General features: G+C 43.1%; 1 protein-coding gene across 1 annotated transcript in view; it reads left to right on the plus strand.

Moving 5' to 3' along the window:
* The first annotated feature begins 4,011 nt into the window (after window positions 1-4,011).
* Window positions 4,012-22,247, plus strand: part of LOC139543577 (ephrin-A5b) — a 46,345-nt gene continuing 28,109 nt past the window's right edge. The window contains exon 1 of the mRNA XM_071349785.1: window positions 4,012-5,143. Coding sequence (XP_071205886.1) covers window positions 5,034-5,143 — 110 coding nt within the window. The 5' untranslated portion in view covers window positions 4,012-5,033. The remainder of the gene's footprint in view (window positions 5,144-22,247) is intronic.

Consider the following 22,247-nt stretch of genomic DNA (forward strand, 5'->3'; position numbering starts at 1 on the left):
ACAGTGCACAATTTTGTATTCTTAGAACAAAGCTGATCTTATATTGTGTCCTTGAACAAAGCTAATTTCACTTAACAAACTGTATGACTGATGAGAGAACAATGTCATCAGTGGACAGAGGGCAATATGAATGTATGAATGAGCTGATGATCCTACCAGATGAGCTAAATACCTTCTATGCTCACTTCGAGGCTAGCAACACTGAACCATGTATGAGATCATCAGCTGTTCCGGACGACTGTGTGATCACACTCTCCGTAGCCATTGTGAGTAAGACCTTTAAACAGGCTAACATTCACAAGGTCGCAGGGCCAGACGGATTACCAGGAGGCGTACTCAGAGCATGCGTTGACCAGCTGGCAAATGTCTTCACTGACATTTTCAACCTCTCCCTGACCCAGTCTGTAATACCTACATGTTTCAAGTAGACCACCATAGTCCCTGTGCCCAATAATGCCTTGAAATTCTTTGAAAGGCTGGTAATGGCTCACATTAACACCACCATCCCAGACACCCTGGACCAACTCCATTTTGTATACCGCCCCAACAGATCCACAGATGACGCAATCTCTATTGCACTCCGCACCGCCGTTTCCCACCTGGACAAAAGAAACACCTGCGTGAGAATACTGTTCATTGACACAGCTCAACGTTCAACTTTGCAGTGCCCTCCAAGCTCATCACTAAGCTAAGGACCCTGGGATTAAACAACTCCCTCTGCAACTAGATCCTGGACTTCCTGACGGGCCGCCCCCATGTTGTGAGGGTAGGCGACAACACATCCGCAATGCTGACCCTCAACATGGGGCTATTTTTTGATTATTTATCGTTTTATTCTCTCTGCATTGTTGGGAAGGGCCCATAAGTAAACATTTCACTGTTAGCCTACACCTGTTGTTTACAAAGCATATAACAAAATAACATTGATTTGATGAACAAATCAAATGATTCTACTATGTGATATGTGACTGCCTGAGGCTGATTGGCTCTGACCCACTCTTATTCTCCAATGTAGAAATCTGGAAATGTAGAATTCTGGTGAGAACTTCCCCCACTGAAATAGCTGGCATTCCAATGTCAGCAGTCCTAATTTTCTTTACAATGACTTTAAACAGCAAAGCAATAGTGGCTCACAGGCATTACTGACCTTGGACCAGGGAACCATCACTTATGAAAACATGTATGAAGTTATTATTTTGTCCATAAGCATGCAAGGCATGTGTGTTTGTGTGTGTGTTTCTGTGTGTATGTTTGTATTCCAGAGGTCATGTATACAAAAAAGTTCACCTAGGTGCCACACACAGACCTGTAAGTGCCAGCTCAACAGGAATGGATCAGACCTCCCATAGCTTGCTGAATCGAAATCAACTTACCTCCCTGCATCTCATATACACTCCTCTCTCTCTCTGAACTTTTGTTACTCTACCACTTGTGTATTTTCAGCCTCTCTCTCTCTCTCATTAGAGGCTATCCGTCGTCTTACCTCTGCTATAGTCTTGTATGAGCTGGGTGGCCAGCTGGAATGGGTCACAGTGGAGTTTTAGACAGAGGAGTGATGGGGCGAGATCAAGAAATAAACTGCTCCACCGGGGGAGAGATAAACATTTACTTTTCCATGAGGAGCTAGCATTAGTATGACACAGAAAGAGGATGAGAGAAAGGGGGGAAAGAGGCGAAGACAAAAAGGTAAGAGAGAAAGAAAGAAAGAAAGAAAGAAAGAAAGGAAAAGACAGAAACATTTCCATTCATCATTCAGTTTCTAGCATAGATCATATGACCATCCTTTGTAATGACTCTCCAGGTATTAGCCAGGCAAGAACAACACAGCAGTAATCCAAACTCTGGGTAACCCAGCTCTATGCTGTGTCTTACACCTTCAATACCCACCAATTGGTGAACAGGGAGATGGCCCTCAGTGAATTCATAACCATTACAGTGGAGATTATCAGAGGATATGAAATGTGTTGGGGGAATCTGGTTTCATACACAGCTACAATGTGATTACTGCCTGCTTATCCCTTGCTAATGGAATAGGACTCTAGGGGCATTATGAGTGTATTACAACAAAAACACATAGTGACAGTTTGATGGCAATGGGTTATGAGGAATATTTATAACCCACAGAAAAAAAGGTAAAAACAAGCCTTTTCCCATCGCTGACCTTTGTGTGCAAACTCTGTCAGTTGTGCACGGCAGATCCAATCTCCTCCTTCTCCCTCTGTGTGTGTGATATGTACATGTAGTTCATATGTGGAGACCACATTTCTTTGTGTGTGTGACAGAGGCAGCCACGCAAGGTCATGAGAAAGTGAGGACATTAGAACGCGACGCTGTGTATCATTGCATACTGCAGCCCTGACCCTAATTTATAATGAGTCCATTGTCTCTGGTAACATGGATGTATATGGGGTGTAAATGGGGTGTGAATGAAGAAGGACAAGCGCTATAGGGGGATGATGAGGTGGTTAAGGCTCATGGATTAGTCTACTTGGGTGAGAGGCTGGGCCTGTTGGTGTGACCAGCACATACGCATCACATATACCCAGACTGGTCATATAGCCAGACTGGTCATATAGCCAGACTGGTCATATAGCCAGACTGGTCATATACCCAGACTGGTCATATAGCCAGACTGGTCAACCAAACAAAAACGGTGTGAGTTCAACACAAACCAAGGAGGACCATATTACACAAATTGTCCTGTGTGATTGTGCTAATAGTTTGTACATAAAAGTCCCTTCTTAGATTTTATCAATAGATTGGTCTTGTGTATTTGTGTATGAAAAGCAGGCACAGACTATTTATTCTGCAAAAATATAGTGTTTGCCTTATTACTGGGCAACATGTGTGAGTGGGATCTCAGCCTTGGAACGTGCATGTGACTATGAAAGAGCTAAGTTCAATTCCAGCTGGAACACTGGCCATGATAATGGTTCTCAGTAGTTAATGGTACTCAAGAGTTAATGACTGTTTTGAGGGTTAGGAATGTTGAGATATTCTTGATCCTGAACGATTAATGACTGCGTACTGTTCTAGTTGACTATCCAGGCTTTGAGATGAGGTTCCTTCGTGGAACTGGTTATACTAGGAATTATCTTTGACACACCAGACCCTCCTGTGTCTAGTACTGCCTTAATGGACCTCATGCTGTCTGCCGGATGGCATGTTACTGCAATAACAAGAAAATACCATAACAATCGGCCCTACTACAGGCCTATGATGTTATACCTAAAATAGTCATCTTGATAAAATAATATAGAACACATATGACATTTCTTTTGTTTACCTGATCTTTGATCTAATTACTTAATTTATAACCCACCTTTCTGCTATCCAGGAAGCGCTTTTCCTTATCTCCACTGCGGGGCGCCAAGAAACATTGAAAGACTAGTGCGTAAAGCATGTCAAGGGCGCAAACCGATAAGACGGCGAACCAGTCTGACAGGCTACAAAATCTACAAGACAGAAACATTTTGCAAATGCCCTTGCTCAATGTTTGAATTTTGAATGCGTAGTAGGCAAATATTGACAAATATTTGGGGAAGTAATGCAGAGTGCACTGCGTTTACATGTTTATCAGAACTGTTCATTATTAGACACACAGTGGGATACCTCATGGAATTGAATAGGATCAAAAACTGTAGTAAATCAACTCCTGGAGCTCAATGGATGATAATAGACAGTCGTGGGCATTAAGGATTCAGTGGTTAGTTGTAGCATCATTTGCCACAATTCTGGATAATGCAAAACATTGTTGGTTTCAAAATACTTTGTGTGCGTAAAGACAGTATGGACCTCGGTGAAAGGTGTAAACCTGTAAACCGACATGCAAAGCAGAGCTGATATCAGATCGTTCTTATCTCGTTTAGGATCCGTGGCCCTAATGCCTAGTAGGTCTACCTTGTGAAATAAATGATCTGTCGCTTGAGGAAGCAGATGTATGAGGAGGGATGTTGTTTTTGTAAGCGAAACGCCCATCATTCACATTTCAAACCAATGAGACTGTGCGCAAGCCTGAAACCGTACCCGCGCTGGCACAGTGGGGGAGCATGCATGGCGGAGCCGGCGCTGCGCTGACTTGCTTTTCTTCCGGCAGAACTATACGACTTTCCACCGAGCCTGCTTACATTTGCCTCGTTTAATGCGACACATCGAAGTATCTCCGTCCATGCTGAGGTTTTTATAAACTCGTTTTATGCCACGGCACATTTGAATGACTCCGGTCCGAGTAAGGAAAGAGCTGATCCTAGTTATCCAGCCGTGACAATCCAGCGACAACGCCGAAGTCACGGACACAGATCCGAGGGAGGACAACGTCAAGGAAGACACGGAACTGTCTGTAGCGCACAGGTTCTTTGGAGTTACTTCTTATTCCAAAGTTCTAGAACAATTGAACAGATTTATGCATGGACTGCTCTGTTATTACCTTTAATATCAGCAATTATATAGCTGCGTAACCTATAGTTGCAGAAACTATTAGTGCGCCAATAAGTGTTATTCCGAGGAGAGAATTATTCCTCATTGTGTTTAAAAGGCTATTCATGGTAGACCTACTGAAGGATATCTTTTTTAAGGCTCTAAATTCATGTGTTTAATATTTGTGGCATTCCACATCTGCGGTTGAAGAGGATGCGCTTGTTGCGATGAATACATTATACGAGCATTGACTGAAATAGTATTTATTTCAAACGGACCCTCAACTAATATTGCAGCCTTTTTTTTCTTCACCGATTGCAATTATTTTGTATTCCACAAAAAACTGATTGTGCTTTTCTAAAACTGAATGCAAATACTGAACTTTTTCCAAATGTTAATTCAAGCTTCAGCACAATAACTTCCTCGCGAAGTAATCCAATCAGTTCGTTATAACCAGAGAGGAATCAACTGAGATATAAGGCAATTATAATTTAAAAGCCTTCAGATGGGAATATCATTTCATTCTGTCTGTTCATTCGAATAATTCTATCGCGCGAGACGCTGCATCGAGAGGGACTTTGGCGTGGCCAAGTTCTGGAGCTTTGCCGCAGGTGGAAATGATCCTGTTCGTTTCCCTGGTGTTATGGATGTGTGCATATGGCCAAGAGCCGGCGTCCAAGGTGGTGTCCGACCGCTATGCCGTCTACTGGAACCGGACCAACCCCAGGTGAGTCTCGTGCGTAATCGCAAATTGTGTCAAGGACTGGCCACGGGTCACCAACTTCATGTGGCATCAACTTCATTGTTGACATTGGTTAGAGGTGGATGGCCCCTGGACCATATATGACATTTGTAACAGCATTAATTAGGAACATTTTCATCATGATTCATTGATCAATGACTTGGCTATAGCCTATAAACATACATTTTATTGATGCACATCGGCAATAATATACAAAAATTGTATGTTAGGTGACATACATGTTATCGAAAAAAACAACAAGGCCTCTCATCAATAGTTTTTTATATCCTATACTGTAAATACACCTGAATGATTATCCATAGATAATATTATCCTGGCTCTGCTGAATGCGCCGAAAAGGACTTTCCTTGTAGGCATCCTTAGCTATAATTTTACTAATAGAAAATGATGAGTCTTATCTCTTTAATGAGATAAATCGGGTGTTAGTGTGATAATTTAAGATATTATGTGTCGCTGTGGCGGATTGTTACCGCGTCCACTTTTAGTGCGTCGGCAGTAGGAAAATTATTCTGTTGATTTCTGTTAGAGTTCTCTGCGACTGTATCCCAGTGTCGATTAAACCAATGGCTGTACATATGAAGCGTTAAACATCTAAAATGTTGCCTTGAATGAAATAAATAATATCTGCCAGTTTGACTTGGAAAAATATAAGGCGTTTTGCTTATGACGCACATAAATTGCAAGCTTGTGTGTGCTTATAACATGTAATTGAATCCTTTGCATGTGGTTCTACAATAAAATCCACAAAATATTTAGTAGTAGGTTAGGTTGCCATCTGCCGTTTCTATTTTATTCTAATTAGTCAAAGTTGCCAATGAGTGTGTTCACAAGGGTAAAGCAATGGCTTCATAATAGCTGGAATGACCCACTGTAATGAATGGGCAGATGTGACTTCTATTTGACAGAGGTGCTAATTGTGCATTTCTAATCCCATCAACCCTACAGCTCTGGTACCTCAACAGTTATTCACACTGGATGACTTGCATCTCAGCAAATAGTTTGTAGTATGAGTGTATCACTTTGTTTTGTGTCATGCTTAACACATCACCACCATTGTACCTGATCAGGTTTTTTCCTGACAGTTATAGTTTCGACATGACTCCTCAAAATAGTTTGTTTTTACTTGGGGAGAAGAAACTGGTCCTTTGGGGTGATTTGCCTTGCACAGAGTCAACAGATGATGCTGTACTTGTTTGTCTTTTTGTGGTAACTCTGAGGTAAAGTGGGTGCAATGAACTAGTTAGGAGACGGCAGGTAGCCTAGTGGTTAGAGCATTGGGCCAGTAACCGAAAGGTTGCTAGCTCGAATCCCCGAGCTGACTAGGTAAAAATCTGTCGTTCTGCCCTTGAACAAGGCAGTTAACCCACTGTTCCTAGGCCGTCATTGTAAATAGAAATTGGTTCTTAACTGACTTGCCTAGTTAAAAATAAAAAAGAAAGGGAACAGGTGAGATATAAACGCAAGTGTGGTGGCTCTTTTCCTGGAACAGATAACATCTTTGATATACTCCCATAGTGGCCTCAGCTCATTCCAACAGCTCCTGCCTAAAAAAAAAGGAAAAGCTTCCCAATTTCCCAAGGCCTGCTCCTCCGTTGCCATGCCCCCCGTCCCTGCTCCCCCCACACCCAGTGTGTGACAGACAATGAGGGGAACACAGAGGGGTATTTCAGCAGTGGCCCAGGCCCAGCGTGGTGCATGCTCCTGGGAGAGATACACACATGCTTAGGTCACACACTCTGCGGTAACCAAACAGGCCCTGGGATAACCATCACAGAGCAGCACAGAGGGGACTGTAGTTAGGGTTAAAGCTGGGGCAGAACCTACCTCTCCTCTGAGGCTCTGTGACGGCCATGCAACGGCACCCTGCCTGGGTTTTGTCTGAGGAGAAAAGGGCTCCTCGGGTAAATAAATAAGTAACTAAATGACTGTCTCCTTTTTCTCATTCAGGGGCCTAATCCAAACCCGACCCCGCAGTATAATGTAACCGTGCACCATGCAAAGACTCAGGGGCCCCTGGCCCTGCCGTATAATGTAACCATACTCTGTGTTAGACCTTGGGCCCCTGGCCCCTGCTGGGTAATGTAACCATACTCAGCCATCAGAGCTCGCAGCCTGCTGGGGTATAGTCACAACTTCCAGATGAGGCTTTTTTTCTGACCACAGGAGAAAAACAGCACCCAATGCAGTAGTAGTCCTGCAGTCCATACTCAGCCATTCATGAAATCCCCTACAGGGACTCTGAAATTGAAATGGGAAGTGACTCGTGAAAAATGGAAATGGTGAAGACATTTTCACGTATTTTATATTGTCTCAAACATATGTAGGTTGATAATGGTGCAAGTTTGTTGCAAGCTTTATAAACATTATTCCTATTTTCCTCCCAAAACCGCAACATTCTGATGCACTTAGTTGATTCACTCAAACAGTGGGATTCAAAAGCAGTGGAGCAGGAGTTTAACTATGATGATGATTCAGTCATGCTTGGAGGTACAAATTCCTCAATTAGTGACAGTGAGGCGCTCAAGTCATTATAATCTCCTTAATTAAAAAAAATGAAGTGCTTGAATGACACACAATCTGGTTGAGGAGACATAAAACCACTGAGCCACAATGAATATTTTAAGTCAGTGTTTGACTTGTTATTTAAAAATGATTTGATTTAAAGACAGCATAATTTGAAATGCCCATCTTTAAAACATGTGCTATATTAGTAGTAATTAGCTAAAGAAGACATAATAAAATGTATTTTAAGGTTGGTTAACACAAATAAAGGTTAAATAAAAATAACCAAATAAAAAACATACATGTGTGAATGCTGTGTAAATGTAGGTAATACAGGGTTGAGGGGCCACTCTGACATTTTCTTCAGTAATACTCTGTTCATACATGTGTAATTAACAACAAGATGAGTAAATAAAGTAAATGATCAGCTTATTGCCCATTAATCAGTTGGCATTAGACAATTCCCCACCTGGCCTGTATTAAGTTTGATAGTTGCTTCATTATAACCGTCTGGCTCCATACGGGACACATGCACCCATCGCCGTGGCAAAGGTGTTTATTTGTTGCTGATAGGTGGGATCAGTGGAGAATCAGGGCTGAGTTCCGTCCCTAATCTTCCTGCTGTTTGTGTCTCCGATGCCATGGAAACCGATACCCTTCCTCATCAAAGAGCCTCATTGGGGTGGGACTAACGACCTGACAGCTGGGGAGAGGGATTCCAGCATTCTACAAGAGCACTGTCACCCCAGGGGCTGCAGTTTAAGCTCCGATAATGCCCCTCAAAGCTTTCTACAACAGATGTGACATATTTCTGTTGAAGACAATCAAAATACTTTCATCTATTTGCCTTGTGGTCAACTACTTTGGTAGCTATGGTAACTATCCGGCGGTGATCAAAAGTGCTTGTCCTTTTCTGAAGAAATTGTTGGATGTAGTTATACTATGATTCGATTCTGCAGTCCATTAGAGGACACCTCAGAAATGTGAAAATGCCTCCGTGGCATCTCTTTCCACCTCATAACATCCTTGCCCTGACAGACACAGATAGTTCTCCACTGAGCGATATTACCTTGGCTGTTTGCTTTCTCTATTCCGGCTCATTTTTAATCTCCACTTAAGAAACAATACACAATTTTTCAGTTTGTGGCAAGTTGATGTTGTGATAGTTTCCCAGTGGCATTGTGAGTTGCTCCGTCTGCATTGTTCAGAGTGTTTACCCTCGCTTTTCCCCCTCAGCCTTTTCCCGGCTCCCTGCTGCGTGGTTCCGCTTGGATTAAAAACGGACACATAAAAGCAGCCGAGTCCAAATATTGACTGGGTCTCAGGACCGCAGCCCTCTCCCAGCCCTGGCTCGGACAGTGTGAAAGGACACTATTGTTCCTATCGTACTCAGCGGCCCATGGCCAGCATACTCTTAGAGAGAGACAGTCAGAAAGAGAGAGGAGAGGTGAGTGGCAGAGAGAGAGAGGTAGTTGTGACGGGCTATTGTGAGGGTAAATATGTTAGGAGGCGAAGGGGAAGGGGCACACAGTCACATGGTTAACAGAAGCTTCCGGAGAGGGGTCACAGGGTTACACAGGGAAACAGTGGCCATGCCATGGGTCCCCTGCATGAGGTCAAAACCCGTATTTCCACCCCTGCCCCGGCTTAGCCTGTGGATGGAGACAGGCATGTTGCAGCCATCTTCTCAGGGATGTCTTGGTGTCAGAGAGTGTGGTGATATATCCTGGCCCTCTGTGAAGAGGAAAATAGTCCTCCTGTGGAGAAAGCAGCCAGTTCCACTGCTCTGCGACCCTGCACGCAGAGAGAGAGGTGCCTTGCCTCTGTTGCTCTTTTCATACTAACAAGGCTGCCTCTGCTTGACTGACAGCAACTAAAGAGACAAGGGTGTTTTAAGTCGGTGTCTTGTTAGTGAACATTTATTGTGTTTACTGTGTGTAGGTAAGGATTTCTTTGTTACCTTACAGCAACACTCAATATTCATAGCGCCACACAATGAATCCTTTGGATTTGGATATAAAGTGTTTGCCATGCTGTTTCTGTTAAGATTTGTGTAGATCACATTCTCAGCAGCTCCTGTAAACTTGTTTTCAGTTAATTCTCGATCGGTGGTATAGCTCAGCAAGTCGGCATCCTCCATTTCATATGCGCGGGCCAGCCAATGGATTAGAGCCAACCCTCCAGTCCCTAATCTCCAAGTCTCACTCCAGCGCTCCAAGGTTCACTTTTCTGCCGTTTCTTAAGGTTTAACTCTCGACTGGGCTTTTTGTGTGCTGTTTAAATGTGAGTGGTGAAATGGCATCCCTGTGTCTTTGTAGGCACCGGTGAGGGTATTAGCAGAGAGGCTCCAAGGGGCTTAAGAGGTCAGCCTCCCTTTGTGTGGAGACACAAAACACTTCCTGTGGGACCCTTCACCCCACTCTGTTCTTCCCCCAGAAAGCCAGAGCCTGCCTGACCATTCACATTAATCAGGGCCGGCCCCTAATGACTGCAGTAAAGCCTCTGGAACTTCTGCTAAAAGGCCTCCTGACAGACAGACAGACAGACAGTATAGCGGTGGGCTGGGAAGGCCGCTGTATTGATGGCCTCTATGCACCACACTCTCTATCAGAGGTAGTACAGTGTGGTGAGTGGCTATCTGGGCTTCCTATTACACTTTATACAGTAGGCCAAGGCGCAGATAATGAAAATGGACTCCACAAAGAGAATCCACAAAGAAAGTGTAAGGTCTGAACATTTTAAACTGCAGTTAGCTGTATTATCTACTGTATGCCTCCTATTACAGAACATTCCCTAAGATAAAGGAAATGAAGGCTGTATTTTGCACTGCAGGTTTCAAATGGATCAAATAAATGGATAGAACAAATTGGCTGAGTACAATTCAGGGGAAGATGGATAGAGAGAGAAAGGCAGAAAGAGAATTGGAATGATCTCCTCTGTGTTCTGTCTCCTCTCCCTCTGAGCACAGCAGTTCTCTTTGCAGCTGGAGTACCTAGAGCCAGGTTACTCAGAGATGACTTAGTCCATCCTCTGTCTTTAGTTAGTAATGGTTGTTGTTAGTAGTGCTCAGTCTGAGATAGCTCCAGAAGGGTGTGGTCAGCCATGACGTCTGTTTTAGTGTTGCTGGAATTCCCCCAGTTCTACTGATGGAGAGGGACGATGGCAGTCTCTCAAGTCTATGGCACACAAGTGGCACCAATCATGCATATTGGCACACGGAGCTGTATATAGACCCTAGTATAATCTATTCAAAATTAATCCAAATTGGAAGGAAAGTATGCACGATATAAAACAAATGCGACGGTACATCCAAGCATCCGTGAAATGCTTCTGGAACTTCATTTGGTTCAATGTGGCTTTTGAAATGACAGAAAAAGATAATATCCCTCTCCATGAGGCAATGTTTCCCTGTGTCATTGGTGGCAAACTTTTGTAGAGGAAAAAATACGTTTTGCTTCTACAGAATTTCTACTGTGATTGCATCAGACTTTTCCAATCAGGATTTTTTAAACCAGGGTAGATGAAGAGTAGATATTTTTTTTAATTGACAGCATTTATAAGACTCAAAAAGTAAATCTGATGATAGTGTTACGTTCCCCAGCAAGAAAACCAAAAATGGCACTCAAACAGAAGATGGAACTAACAAAGAGTCACTGACCAACAACCAAAACAAAACAGCTGGGGTTTTAGGAGGGGTTCTGATGGGGGTGTCCACTGAAAGTTAACTAGCAACAACAACTGGAATCTAAGACACCCACCATGGGCACCAACCAAATTTGCCCAAGGAGAAGCAAACAAAAGAAAAACCCACACCAAATTTAAAGACAGGAATCAAACCAAAAAGGTGGAGCAAAACAACATCAGGGAAATCAGACAAAATAATGTTTTTCTATAAATAAAAATAGGGAGCACCAACTAAAGGTGTTAACCCTCCACATCCATCAAGACAACTGGGGCACTGGGCCAGCCACTCTTAGATAGCACCTGGGCCAGCACAGGTGAATCACCTTCCCACTAACAAGATGGCAACCAACACAGGTGTAACACATACTGACTAACGAGGTGACACCAATCGGTGCGCCCCATGTGCTGAAGAGCTATACGTGCTAAAGTCCAAACTCAAAACATAAATAGAAAAACCAACGCCTGTAATAATAGCTTTACATTTATCAATGTTCTTATCCAGAACGACTTACAGGAGCAATTAGGATTAAGTGCCTTGCTCAAGGTCACATCGAGAGATTCTTCACCTAGTTGGCTCAGGGATTCAAACCAGCAACCTTTCAGTTACTGGCCCAACACTCTTAACACCTAGACCACCTGCCACCCCCTTGTAGCATTATTTTCCATAGCATTCCAGAACATGTCTAGGGTGTTGTCAGTGTATGCCGTAATCTTTGGCATAGTTGTGTCATTTCAGGCACCCGTGGACAAATTAGGTAAAGTGCATTGATAATGTGATTTTTTTAGTCAATACAAAAAACACAAGTGACATTTAGATGTGTGGAAAGAACAGTGTTATTTTCATGAACTTGTTGTCACTTTGCAGGGCCTTTAGTGTGGCTTACTGGCCCATGGAGACAGGAAGTTTCCTCCTGTTGGATTTGAGCATGCTTGGTGCTTTGGGACCCTGAAATATTAAAAAGCTGTTTGCGATCTCACAGTAGAGCCTGGACACGCAACCAGAAGAAATCCAGGTCAGGACCACCGTGACTTTAATGCAGGGGTCGACATTTTGTCTCACTCCATCTTTCATACATGTTTTCTCACCCCCATGTTTATTTGATGTTAATAAGCAATTTCGATGAAATCATATGATTTTGTCATCACCCTAAGTTAAGCACTGTTGATTGAAATCTCAGACTGCTAGGATTTGTTCTGTCTTCATAGGCGTGGCTCTCTTCTCTTGCCTGACTTTCAGCTGTGTCTTGTGACAGGGAGGGAAGCAAAGACCGCCATTTCCCTCCAAATCAGACTCCATTTTGTTTCCAAGAAACAAAAGTCGGTTGAGAATCCTGGGACCCTTAGTGAATAGGCTCCACCCCTTGTTGAATTCAACATGAAGATACATAGGACACAATGAACAGCTTAAAATATGATAAACCTACATTTTTTTATTGCAATTTTAATGCATTGCTTTACAACGTTAATTTACAGTGAAATTGAATCTTGGGGTAAAGGGGGTTAGGGGCTGTGAGGAGGGGGGCAACAAAACAATGCAAACCAGGGGTCTCGCTCAGCCATAAGTCAATGTTCGAGGCAACATGGTCATTGCTTGGTTGTGTTTGTGTCATAGCCATGTTGTGTTTGTGCCCTAGCTAATCTAGCTTGCCTAGCCGTATCTATGCCATGGCTGCTGGTGCCCTAGCTGAGCTGGCGGCCTGGCACCCATATCACTCTTCGTGGCAACACAGTGGGAACATGCAGGCAGACGCTGGCAGCGCCTGGGCTGATGATCTCCCTTTATGTCTTTGCTCCGCCAGGGCCCTCAGTTATTCTAGTGCATAATTGATGGAGGAGTTAGAATAGCAGAAGTAATGCGATGAGAGGGTGCAGTCAGGCGGAGCGAGGGATCGCGTGCGTGGGGCTGCAAACATTGGAGGGGACGACGAGAGGGCATCTGGAGTAACAGGTCCCTGCGCTTTGGCACGCAGAGTCAACACAAAATGTCATCCTCCAGCCAATCACAGCTCAACGTCTTCCCCCCCAATAAGATGTCTTCGCTGAAGCAGAATACTATGTTCCCCATGAATCAGACAACCGACCACAGTTATTAGTCCGCAGTCTGCAGATTATGTGCTAGGATATTAATAGGTTTTATTAGCCCTTTCTCATAATAAATTCAACTGAGACAGAAAATGAGTAGCATTGCCCTTTTTATATATAATGTGTTATAATTGAAGTAATTTAACATTTTAGTGGTCATTTGAATGGGCCTGGACTGTGGTATTTATGGGGTACGTTGAGTCACAAGGCATTCTCTCCAACATCTTTGTTCCTTTATCATGTAGTTAGTAGATGTAGCAGTGACAGAGTGTATATCACACCTAGACAAGCAACTACAAAGAGACACTAATGGGCAAACAACCCTCTGTTGTCTGTTAAACAAAGAGGCCAGGTCGCAGATTACCTGTCCTGTCCCTCTTCAAAGCAGCCAACTACCTTTCACGACAAAAACCTGCAATTAAAGCTGCAGGACTTCACCTGAAACCCATCTGAAATACCTATGTTCCTGGTTAGGATGCTGCGGTTAGAGTCTGAAACCACTCTGTATCATTCCCACTAGTATACTAGGGGACAGACAAGAGAGAACAGATGTGCCAGATAGATGTATGAGAGAATTACAATTATGTTTGATTTCTATACATTTTTATAAAAAATAATGTAGTAATTTTTCATCCGTCTGCAAAAAAATCTATCAACAAACATGCCTTCAGTTTCGATTGATAAATTAACGTATCTTTTAAAATTGAAAAAAGTAGTTAGTAGTTAGAAATTGATAGCAATTTAATTTCCATCAAAATGTAATTTGAATATGACCAATAGTGATCTAACAAAGCAATTATATTTAGTTGTGTTTATTAAAACCTAACATCTATTTTATGGAATCAATCCATCAGACCTGCAAGCAATGTACTGTATATTTATTACTGCATATTTTAAGAAATGTTACTTAGATTCTCAGGGGATTGTATATTATAGCACCTTCTTAGAGTTAAAAAAATACTTTTTATATTTCAGTTATGAACTCTGAGCCATGCTATGGTTTGGCCAGTTACAGTATTCCATAATAACTCAATGGGCAGGTCCGTCTGGAGACAGAAATATTACCGCACTGCCATAAAGACTTCCGATGGAAACCTAAGCAGTGAGCACACTCCGGAAAAAATAAAGCATCTTTATGAGCAGGATTTTATGATCTTAATGACCAAAGCCCAGGCCCAATGGCCTTTAAGTGCACTTCTGGACAGAGATTTTTAGGGCCAGACATGGACCAACCCAGGTAGTCCTTATATAATAGTACTACTAGTGAGATTTACCACAATTGATTGTTTTCATATGTTGGTCATCACATTTTTGGAGGAAAATATGCCAATATCAGGGTTTGCACTCGCTATACGCCATTTGGCTGTAGCATAAACTAAATTTAGGCGTACACTAAAGTGAATAAAAAAAGATGAAAGAAAAATTATTGGACTGTGTTATATTTCAACAATTTCATTCCCCGAAAATGTAAGTACTATATTTTATTATAAACCAACGGATTTAAAAAAAGATTAAGATAACTTTATGCAACCATTTTAAATATAGTTCACAATTATAATTATAATATACATTTAAAATGTATTTAAATGACAGAGTATTCATTAAGGAAGATACTGATTACATTTAATTGGTAACATACATTTTTATAAGTGTCTTGTGGTGGGTATAAATAAAATAAAATATACAGTTGACCTCAGGCAAAATGTTACAAAAGTGGACAATACAAAACATTACCTTTGAATTGTTTTAAATACTTTATATCAATGATATATAACGTTTTATAAATAAGAATTTGCCTAGTTAAATAAAGGTTAAATACATTTTTTAATGAAATAAATAAAAACGATTTAATTTTGATTCCCATGCTGAGTTAGTTATTTGATAAGTTGTGTAAAGGAGGCACTAATCAGATATTGTGGAATGATTATATACCACAGTCATGTGAATGGTGCATTTGAAATGTAATTGTTATTTATCTCTCAGTCTAAGAGAAAAATGTAGTTTTATAAATAGGAAGTTGGCATTTCAGTGCTTGAATGGACCGTGGTACCAACCACGGGTGTTTTGTGACGGCTTCTAATTTTTTTACTACTAAAAAGAGAATTGATTGAAAAAGCCTCTGGTCTGTTAGGTGCTAAAGTCTTGTGACTGCTACTTTGGTCAGTCACATGGTCCAACACAGAGGTTCTGTTAGTGAGGTCTAGACACGCGATACACAAGGGGCCAAATAAGTGCACCGGCTAACACGTCACACATGTTTACCATCCACCAACCAAGCTACTACAGTATGACGGAGGCAGGCTCATTTGAAATTTTGCCCAGCAACCCAGTAACATGGTCGGAAATATAGTAGGCCGACCTAATATTGCTGGTTACAATTCTCCTTTGCTATTAGTTAAAGATTTACCATGTCCAGCTGATTTTTTTCTCAATTGTTTAGGGAAATATTGAGATAATTGAGATAGAGCCTTTAGGTAATATCAAGGCTTTATATATAATAGATCTAGATAATTTTGTTAATAATTTTGGTGTTCAGTATCAGCTGACAGTGTGGCTTGCAGTGCTTGCCTGTGCTGGTCTAATGGGCTCCTCCATTTGGTTACCATTCTTCCTGTAATTTAAATCCCAGAGTATTTATTTTTCACATCCTCTAAACTAGTGTAAGGGATAGGAATTATGCAAATTGAAGCCCAAAAAACAATGGAAGTGGGAGGTATGATCAGCCAGAGACTCACCAATAAGGTTTAAGCCAGAACCTGCCGCAGCCAATGAGGCGTAGAGCAGCTGCGTTTTCATTGGAAGATCAGCCCTGATTACCAAAACTGTGGCAGATACATTGGGGTGTAAATTGTGTTCCATCTGTACCCATGCCTGATTGGAGGCAGGACATTAATGCACTGTTGGATTTTTGCTGCATGGTAGTGAGAGTTTATTTTGGGACATATAACCACTGAAAAGCACGGAGCAATCATTTGAAATCAGTATCCGCAGCATTGTGTCCATGCCGCATGGTAACCATGTGCTGTGGCACACACACACACACGCACATGCACACACACACAGCTGCCCTCACTTAGCCCAAGAAATCGGGTGTAAATGTGAGACAGTTATAGAAAACAGGTTCCCAACCACCCCTGCTCTCTCTCAGGTTTTTCTTACTTTCTTTCCCTTACCCTTTTCTTTCTAATTAAGTATATGTATCCCTATCTCTCCATATCTCTCTCCCCCTTTTATTTTACTGTCTTTCCGTCTCTCCCCCCTCACCCCTCCTCTCCCGGGTGTCCAGATGTCTGTCACATACTGTATGCTGACTCCCACTACTGGGCTGATATCAGATATGAAGAGGGGATAAGACGTCTCAGACTTCACAGCCTTCCTCCCCCACCCCTCAACGCTCCACTCCTCAACTCTCCGCCCCTCAACCCTCCACCTCCAACCCAGCTGGAATGGCTATAGTTCACATCTGATGTCATTTCTTCCCTCTGTGTGTGACCCCACAGGACTGATAGTATGCATTGTATGGCCATCACACATAGACATTTTCCCAACTTGTATGCCATTACTCTTCCCCCTCCCATTACTCACATCTGACAACGAGAAATGCGCTTCAGCATACCCTGACTCCCAGTCCCTCCCCACCAATGTTTTCCTGTTGTCTTTTGTTACGGTTCAGAATGGAGTTGATGCGTGTGAAAGTGAACGTGAAATCTCCAGCCCAAAGGTTCATTATTTGTCTCTGTTTTCATGGGGAGAGTTAAAAGTCACTTATTTGTAAGGAGGAAGAAAGAGTTTCTCTCTAACCTCATGGTTGTGGTGAAATGTCAGGGGCCTGAGGTTGGCTGCTGGGGTATGGCCACACCCAGTGGGCTGTAGAACTATGGAACCCTCCCTGAGCCTGTCTGAAAATGGATTTGAGATTTTAGCTTAGACATTTTTAGCACTTTAAATGTGTTGTATTTATTTCAAATGGATGTTTTCTTATTGTACCATTTAATCACAACTGTTATTAAGAAGCTGTAAAAATGCTGAAAGACCAATAAAGTAAACTTGAAAGGGTCAGGACTACAGAGGACAGCTAGGGCCTCTGCTGGAGACCCTTCTCTACGGAAACTTACAGGACTGAAGTGCTGCTTTCTGCACTGTATTATGCATCATCCCTCTGCACCTTATGTGTCAGAGACTGACTCTCTAGTGAGGTGTTGAACAGCACTGAATACATCCCTTCCCTCGACAAACTGATCTCAGATCATCCCAGATCATTCGGAGATAATTGCTCGTACTACCAATATACATCAGAGGACTGTACTGCAGCAGCAGCATGGTGAGCAGAACAGGCACTGGCGAGGCCGCCCGTGCTGAACAGAGGGGGCCTTCCTTCCACAGCGCTCCAATTAGAGAGTTCACAAACAGATGACATAATGGCCCGGAGGAGCCTGCTGTCTTTCAGGTGCTAATTGAAACAGCCTGTGTTTGCCAGAGAGCTCATCCCAACTAGAAAATGCTAATGTACTCTCTCTGGCCACATTCCTTCTGCCAAGCCCAGGGACTTCACTCACATCCCACAGCACCGTAATGGTGTTTTTAGAGTACATATGCTAACTGTGTGATATCCAATAGGTTATGTTAATCCGATGTAATTATGACACCAGTCCACTGATGCAGCACTCCCCTGGGGCTGGTCGGAGCGCTGAGCAGTATAGTCTCCCCCGTGACAACCTTGTCTCGTTAGCAAGGAATGTGGAAATAGCAGCACTTTACTAAACCAAACCTTCATGGGAAAATCTGGTTCTGTGGGGAGAAAACTGTTAATGGATTAAGTGGCCACTCCTTTTCCCAGTGAGGGGCTGTTTTGTAGGCCCATACCGTTCATTCACATATGGTCCTCCGTACTGGGGACACTAATAGGCATGGCTAGCATAGCCTCTCAGCTTTAGACCCAGTTCCCTGGCCCTAACTTCCAGCTTTCCCCCTCGTTCTATTCATCTCCGCGGCCCGGCATTCTTGTTGGGTTTTTTAAGTGTGTTCACTTTGGCGGCCGATGAAAGGAACCGGGGAACATGGGACTTAAATCACTTAATGAGGGGAGACAGGCAGCGCTTTTGTCCAAGTTGTACTTGAGCTGCGTCCAGCCAAAGGCCTCTAACGGGGTCTGACACCTTTCTCAGTGGCACGGCCTGTATGTTTCTGCACATCGCCAAGGGGCTACAATCCCACTCCACTCCAATGTATGTAAGTGTATACCACAGCATTTATTTGGATTTCTAAGTCACATCACTCTGTTTATTTAGCTTGTCATTCTGTCATATTAGGATAAGCAGCAGCAGTACATTTCTCTGAGGGAAGGAAACAGGGGAGAACGCCCGCTCTCATTGAATCCACGGTAGTTCAAGGCCGACTGTGGTACAGCAGGCATTGTTATCAGTAAACAGGATCCCCCATTATAGACGGGTTGGTTGTTTAGCAACAAGACTAACGCATGCGCAACTATGGGGCAAAACAGACAGGGTTGGCTTAGATTGTTGATAATATGTAAACAATATTTAGTCCAATGTTTATTGAAAATAAATAAAGTTGCACAATGAGCACTTGTCTCTCAAATACATCGTTCCAGTTCAACACAGTCAAACACCTTAAAACAAGACGTGGTGTCAAGAACAAGATCCAACAAGCTGAAACGAGCCACTTACGATTCACCACATGGCAGTTTCTTGTCATTGTTGCTTGCTAGCTATCTGGCCATCCAGAACCATAACAACACATGGCCTTCTGGGCCCTTTGACAAGTGCGCGCATTGTTTTAGTGAATGGAAAAATTGCAATCTTTCATGTAAATCATGTAAATAAAAAAAGGTTTTGAAGATAATCATGGAACCAATAATTGTTTCTAATACACCAGATGTATATCCTTGAACCGATTATTTAAAAATCACACACGGAAGTTATAAGGATAATTGAGTTGCTAATGGCAGCCTGCAGTACCCCGGTCGGCCTTTAACTTGAGTAACTTGAATTACAATGAGAGGGTGCAGCACTGACCTAGCCTGCAATGTCACTTCCTGGAGTAGCTCAAACTGCGCATTTCATGTCTCCATGAGACGCCACTGAGTCTTCACATAGGAATATATGGTGTCACATGATCGTTGGCTTTGTCCATTCATTGGAAGGAACCCACAGGAAGTAGAGCCAGTGTAGGGGCAGGGTCGGTCCGTGTGGGCTTGTGGCCTTACTGTGGAGTAAACAGGCATGAGTTGCCAGCTCAGTACCATTGTGGAGCAGGATAAATAAACAGCCAGTGTCGCTATGACTGATTGGGATCGGAGGCCAGAGAGGGATGTAGCAGAGCCCACAACCGCTCCAACCAGTCCCAACTTTTTCACACACTGAGGAAATCCCACCTCCCACTCTCTCTCTCTCTCTCTCTCTCTCTCTCTCTCTCTCTCTCTCTCTCTCTCTCTCTCTCTCTCTCTCTCTCTCTCTCTCTCTCTCTCTCTCTCTCTCTCTCTCTCTCTCTCTCTCTCTCTCTCTCTCTCTCTCTCTCTCTCTCTCTCTCTCTCTCTCTCTCTCTCTCTCTCTCTCTCTCTCTCTCTCTCTCTCTCTCTCTCTCTCTCTCTCTCTCTCTCTCTCTGTGTCTCTCTATTCCTCACTAGTGTCCTGTCCTGCTCTCTTCCTCTCACCCTCATTCCCTAGATCTCAGTCCTGCTTTCTGTCTCGTATTCCTCCTTTTATCTTTCAAGTTCAATATTTCACTCCTTCTCTCCATAACTCAAACCACAATCCCCATTACTCCTTCTCTCCATCACTCAAACCACAATCCCCATTACTCCTTCTCTCCATCACTCTCACCACAATCCCTATCACTTCTTCTAAAATTTCCTGACCCTGCTCAGTTAGTTTTTATGTTTCAGAACTAGGACCGATGCTCACAGATTACATTTATGCAGAGCCTCAGTCACACACACACAGGCAGATGAAATGTAATTATCTGCAGCGGGGTTTCACACATCAGTTGTAAACAGTTGTCACTCTAAAGCCGCTGTGTGTTTGTGTGTGTGTGTGTTTTTATAAAAAAATATATTTCACCTTTATTTAACCAGGTAGGCCAGTTGAGAACAAGTTCTCATTTACAACTGCGACCTGGCCAAGATAGAGCAAAGCAGTGCGACACAAACAACACAGTTACGCATGGGATAAACAAACGTACAGTCAATAACACAATAGAAAAATCTATATACAGTGTGTGCAAATGTAGTAAGATTAGGGAGGTAAGGCAATAAATAGGCCATAGTGGTGAAATAATGACAATTTAGCAATTAAACACTGGAGTGATAGATGGGCAGAAGATGAATGTGCAAGTAGAGATACTGGGGTGCAAAGGAGCAACAAAAAAAAGAACAATATGGGGATGAGGTAGTTGGGTGGGCTATTTACATATGAGCTATGTACAGGTGCAAATATTGGTAAGCTGCTCTGACAGCTGATGGTTAAAGTTAGTGAGGGAGATATAAGTCTCCAGCTTCAGTGATTTTTGCAATTCGTTCCAGTCATTGGCAGCAGAGAACTGGAAGGAAAGGTGGCCAAAGTAGGAGTTGGCTTTGGGGGTGACCAGTGAAATATACCTGCTGGAGCGCGTGCTATGGGTGGGTGCTGCTATGGTGAACAGTGAGCTGAGATAAGGCGGGGCTTTACCTAGCAAAGACTTATAGATGACCTGGAGCCAGTGGCTTTGGCGACGAATATGAAGCGAGGGCCAGCCAACGAGAGCATACATGTCGCAGTGGTGGGTAGTATATGGGGCTTTGGTGACAAAACAGATGGCACTGTGACAGACTACATCCCATTTGCTGAGTAGAGTGTTGGATGCTATTTTATAAATGACATCGCCGAAGTCAAGGATCGGAAGGATAGTCAGTTTTACGAGGGTATGTTTGGCAGCATGAGTGAAGGATGCTTTGTTGTGAAATAGGAAGCCAATTCTAGATTTAATTTTGTATTGGAGATGCTTAATGTGAGCCTGGAAGGAGAGTTCACAGTCTAACCAGACACCTAGGTATTTGTAGTTGTCCACATATTCTAAGTCAGAACCGTCCAGAGTAGTGATGCTAGACGGGCATTTAGTTTTGCTTGCATTTAAGAGCAGTTAGAGGCCACGGAAGAAGTGTTGTATGGCATTGAAGCTCGTCTGGAGGTTTGTTAACACAGTGTCCAAAGAAGGGCCAGAAGTGTACAGAATGGTGTCGTCTGCGTAGAGGTGGATCAGAGAATCACCAGCATCAAGAGCAACATTATTGATGTATACAGAGAAAAGAGTAAGCCCGAGAATTGAGCCCTGTGGCACCCCCATAGAGACTGCCAGAGGTCCGTACAACAGGCCCTCGATTTGACACACTGAACTCTATCTGAGAAGTAGTTGGTGAACCAGGCGAGGCAGTCATTTGAGAAACCAATGCTGTTGAGTCTGCCAATAAGAATGCGGTGACTGACCGAGTCGAAAGCCTTGGCCAGGTCGATGAATACGGCTGCACATCAGGGTCTTATATCGATGGCAGTTATGATATCATTTAGGACCTTGATCGTGGCTGAGGTGCACCCATGACCAGTTCGGAAACCAGATTGCATAGCGGAGAAGGTACGGTGGGATTTGAAATGGTCAGTGATCTGTTTATTAATTTGGCTTTCAAACAATATGGGTCTAGAGTGTCACCCCCTTTGAAGAGGGGGATGACCGCTGCAGCTTTCCAATCTTTAGGGATCTCAGACGATACAAAAGAGAGGTTGAACAGGCTAGTAATAGGGGTTGCAAC

Source organism: Salvelinus alpinus, chromosome 18 (genome assembly GCF_045679555.1).
Source record: "Salvelinus alpinus chromosome 18, SLU_Salpinus.1, whole genome shotgun sequence".
Taxonomy (NCBI): domain Eukaryota; kingdom Metazoa; phylum Chordata; class Actinopteri; order Salmoniformes; family Salmonidae; genus Salvelinus; species Salvelinus alpinus.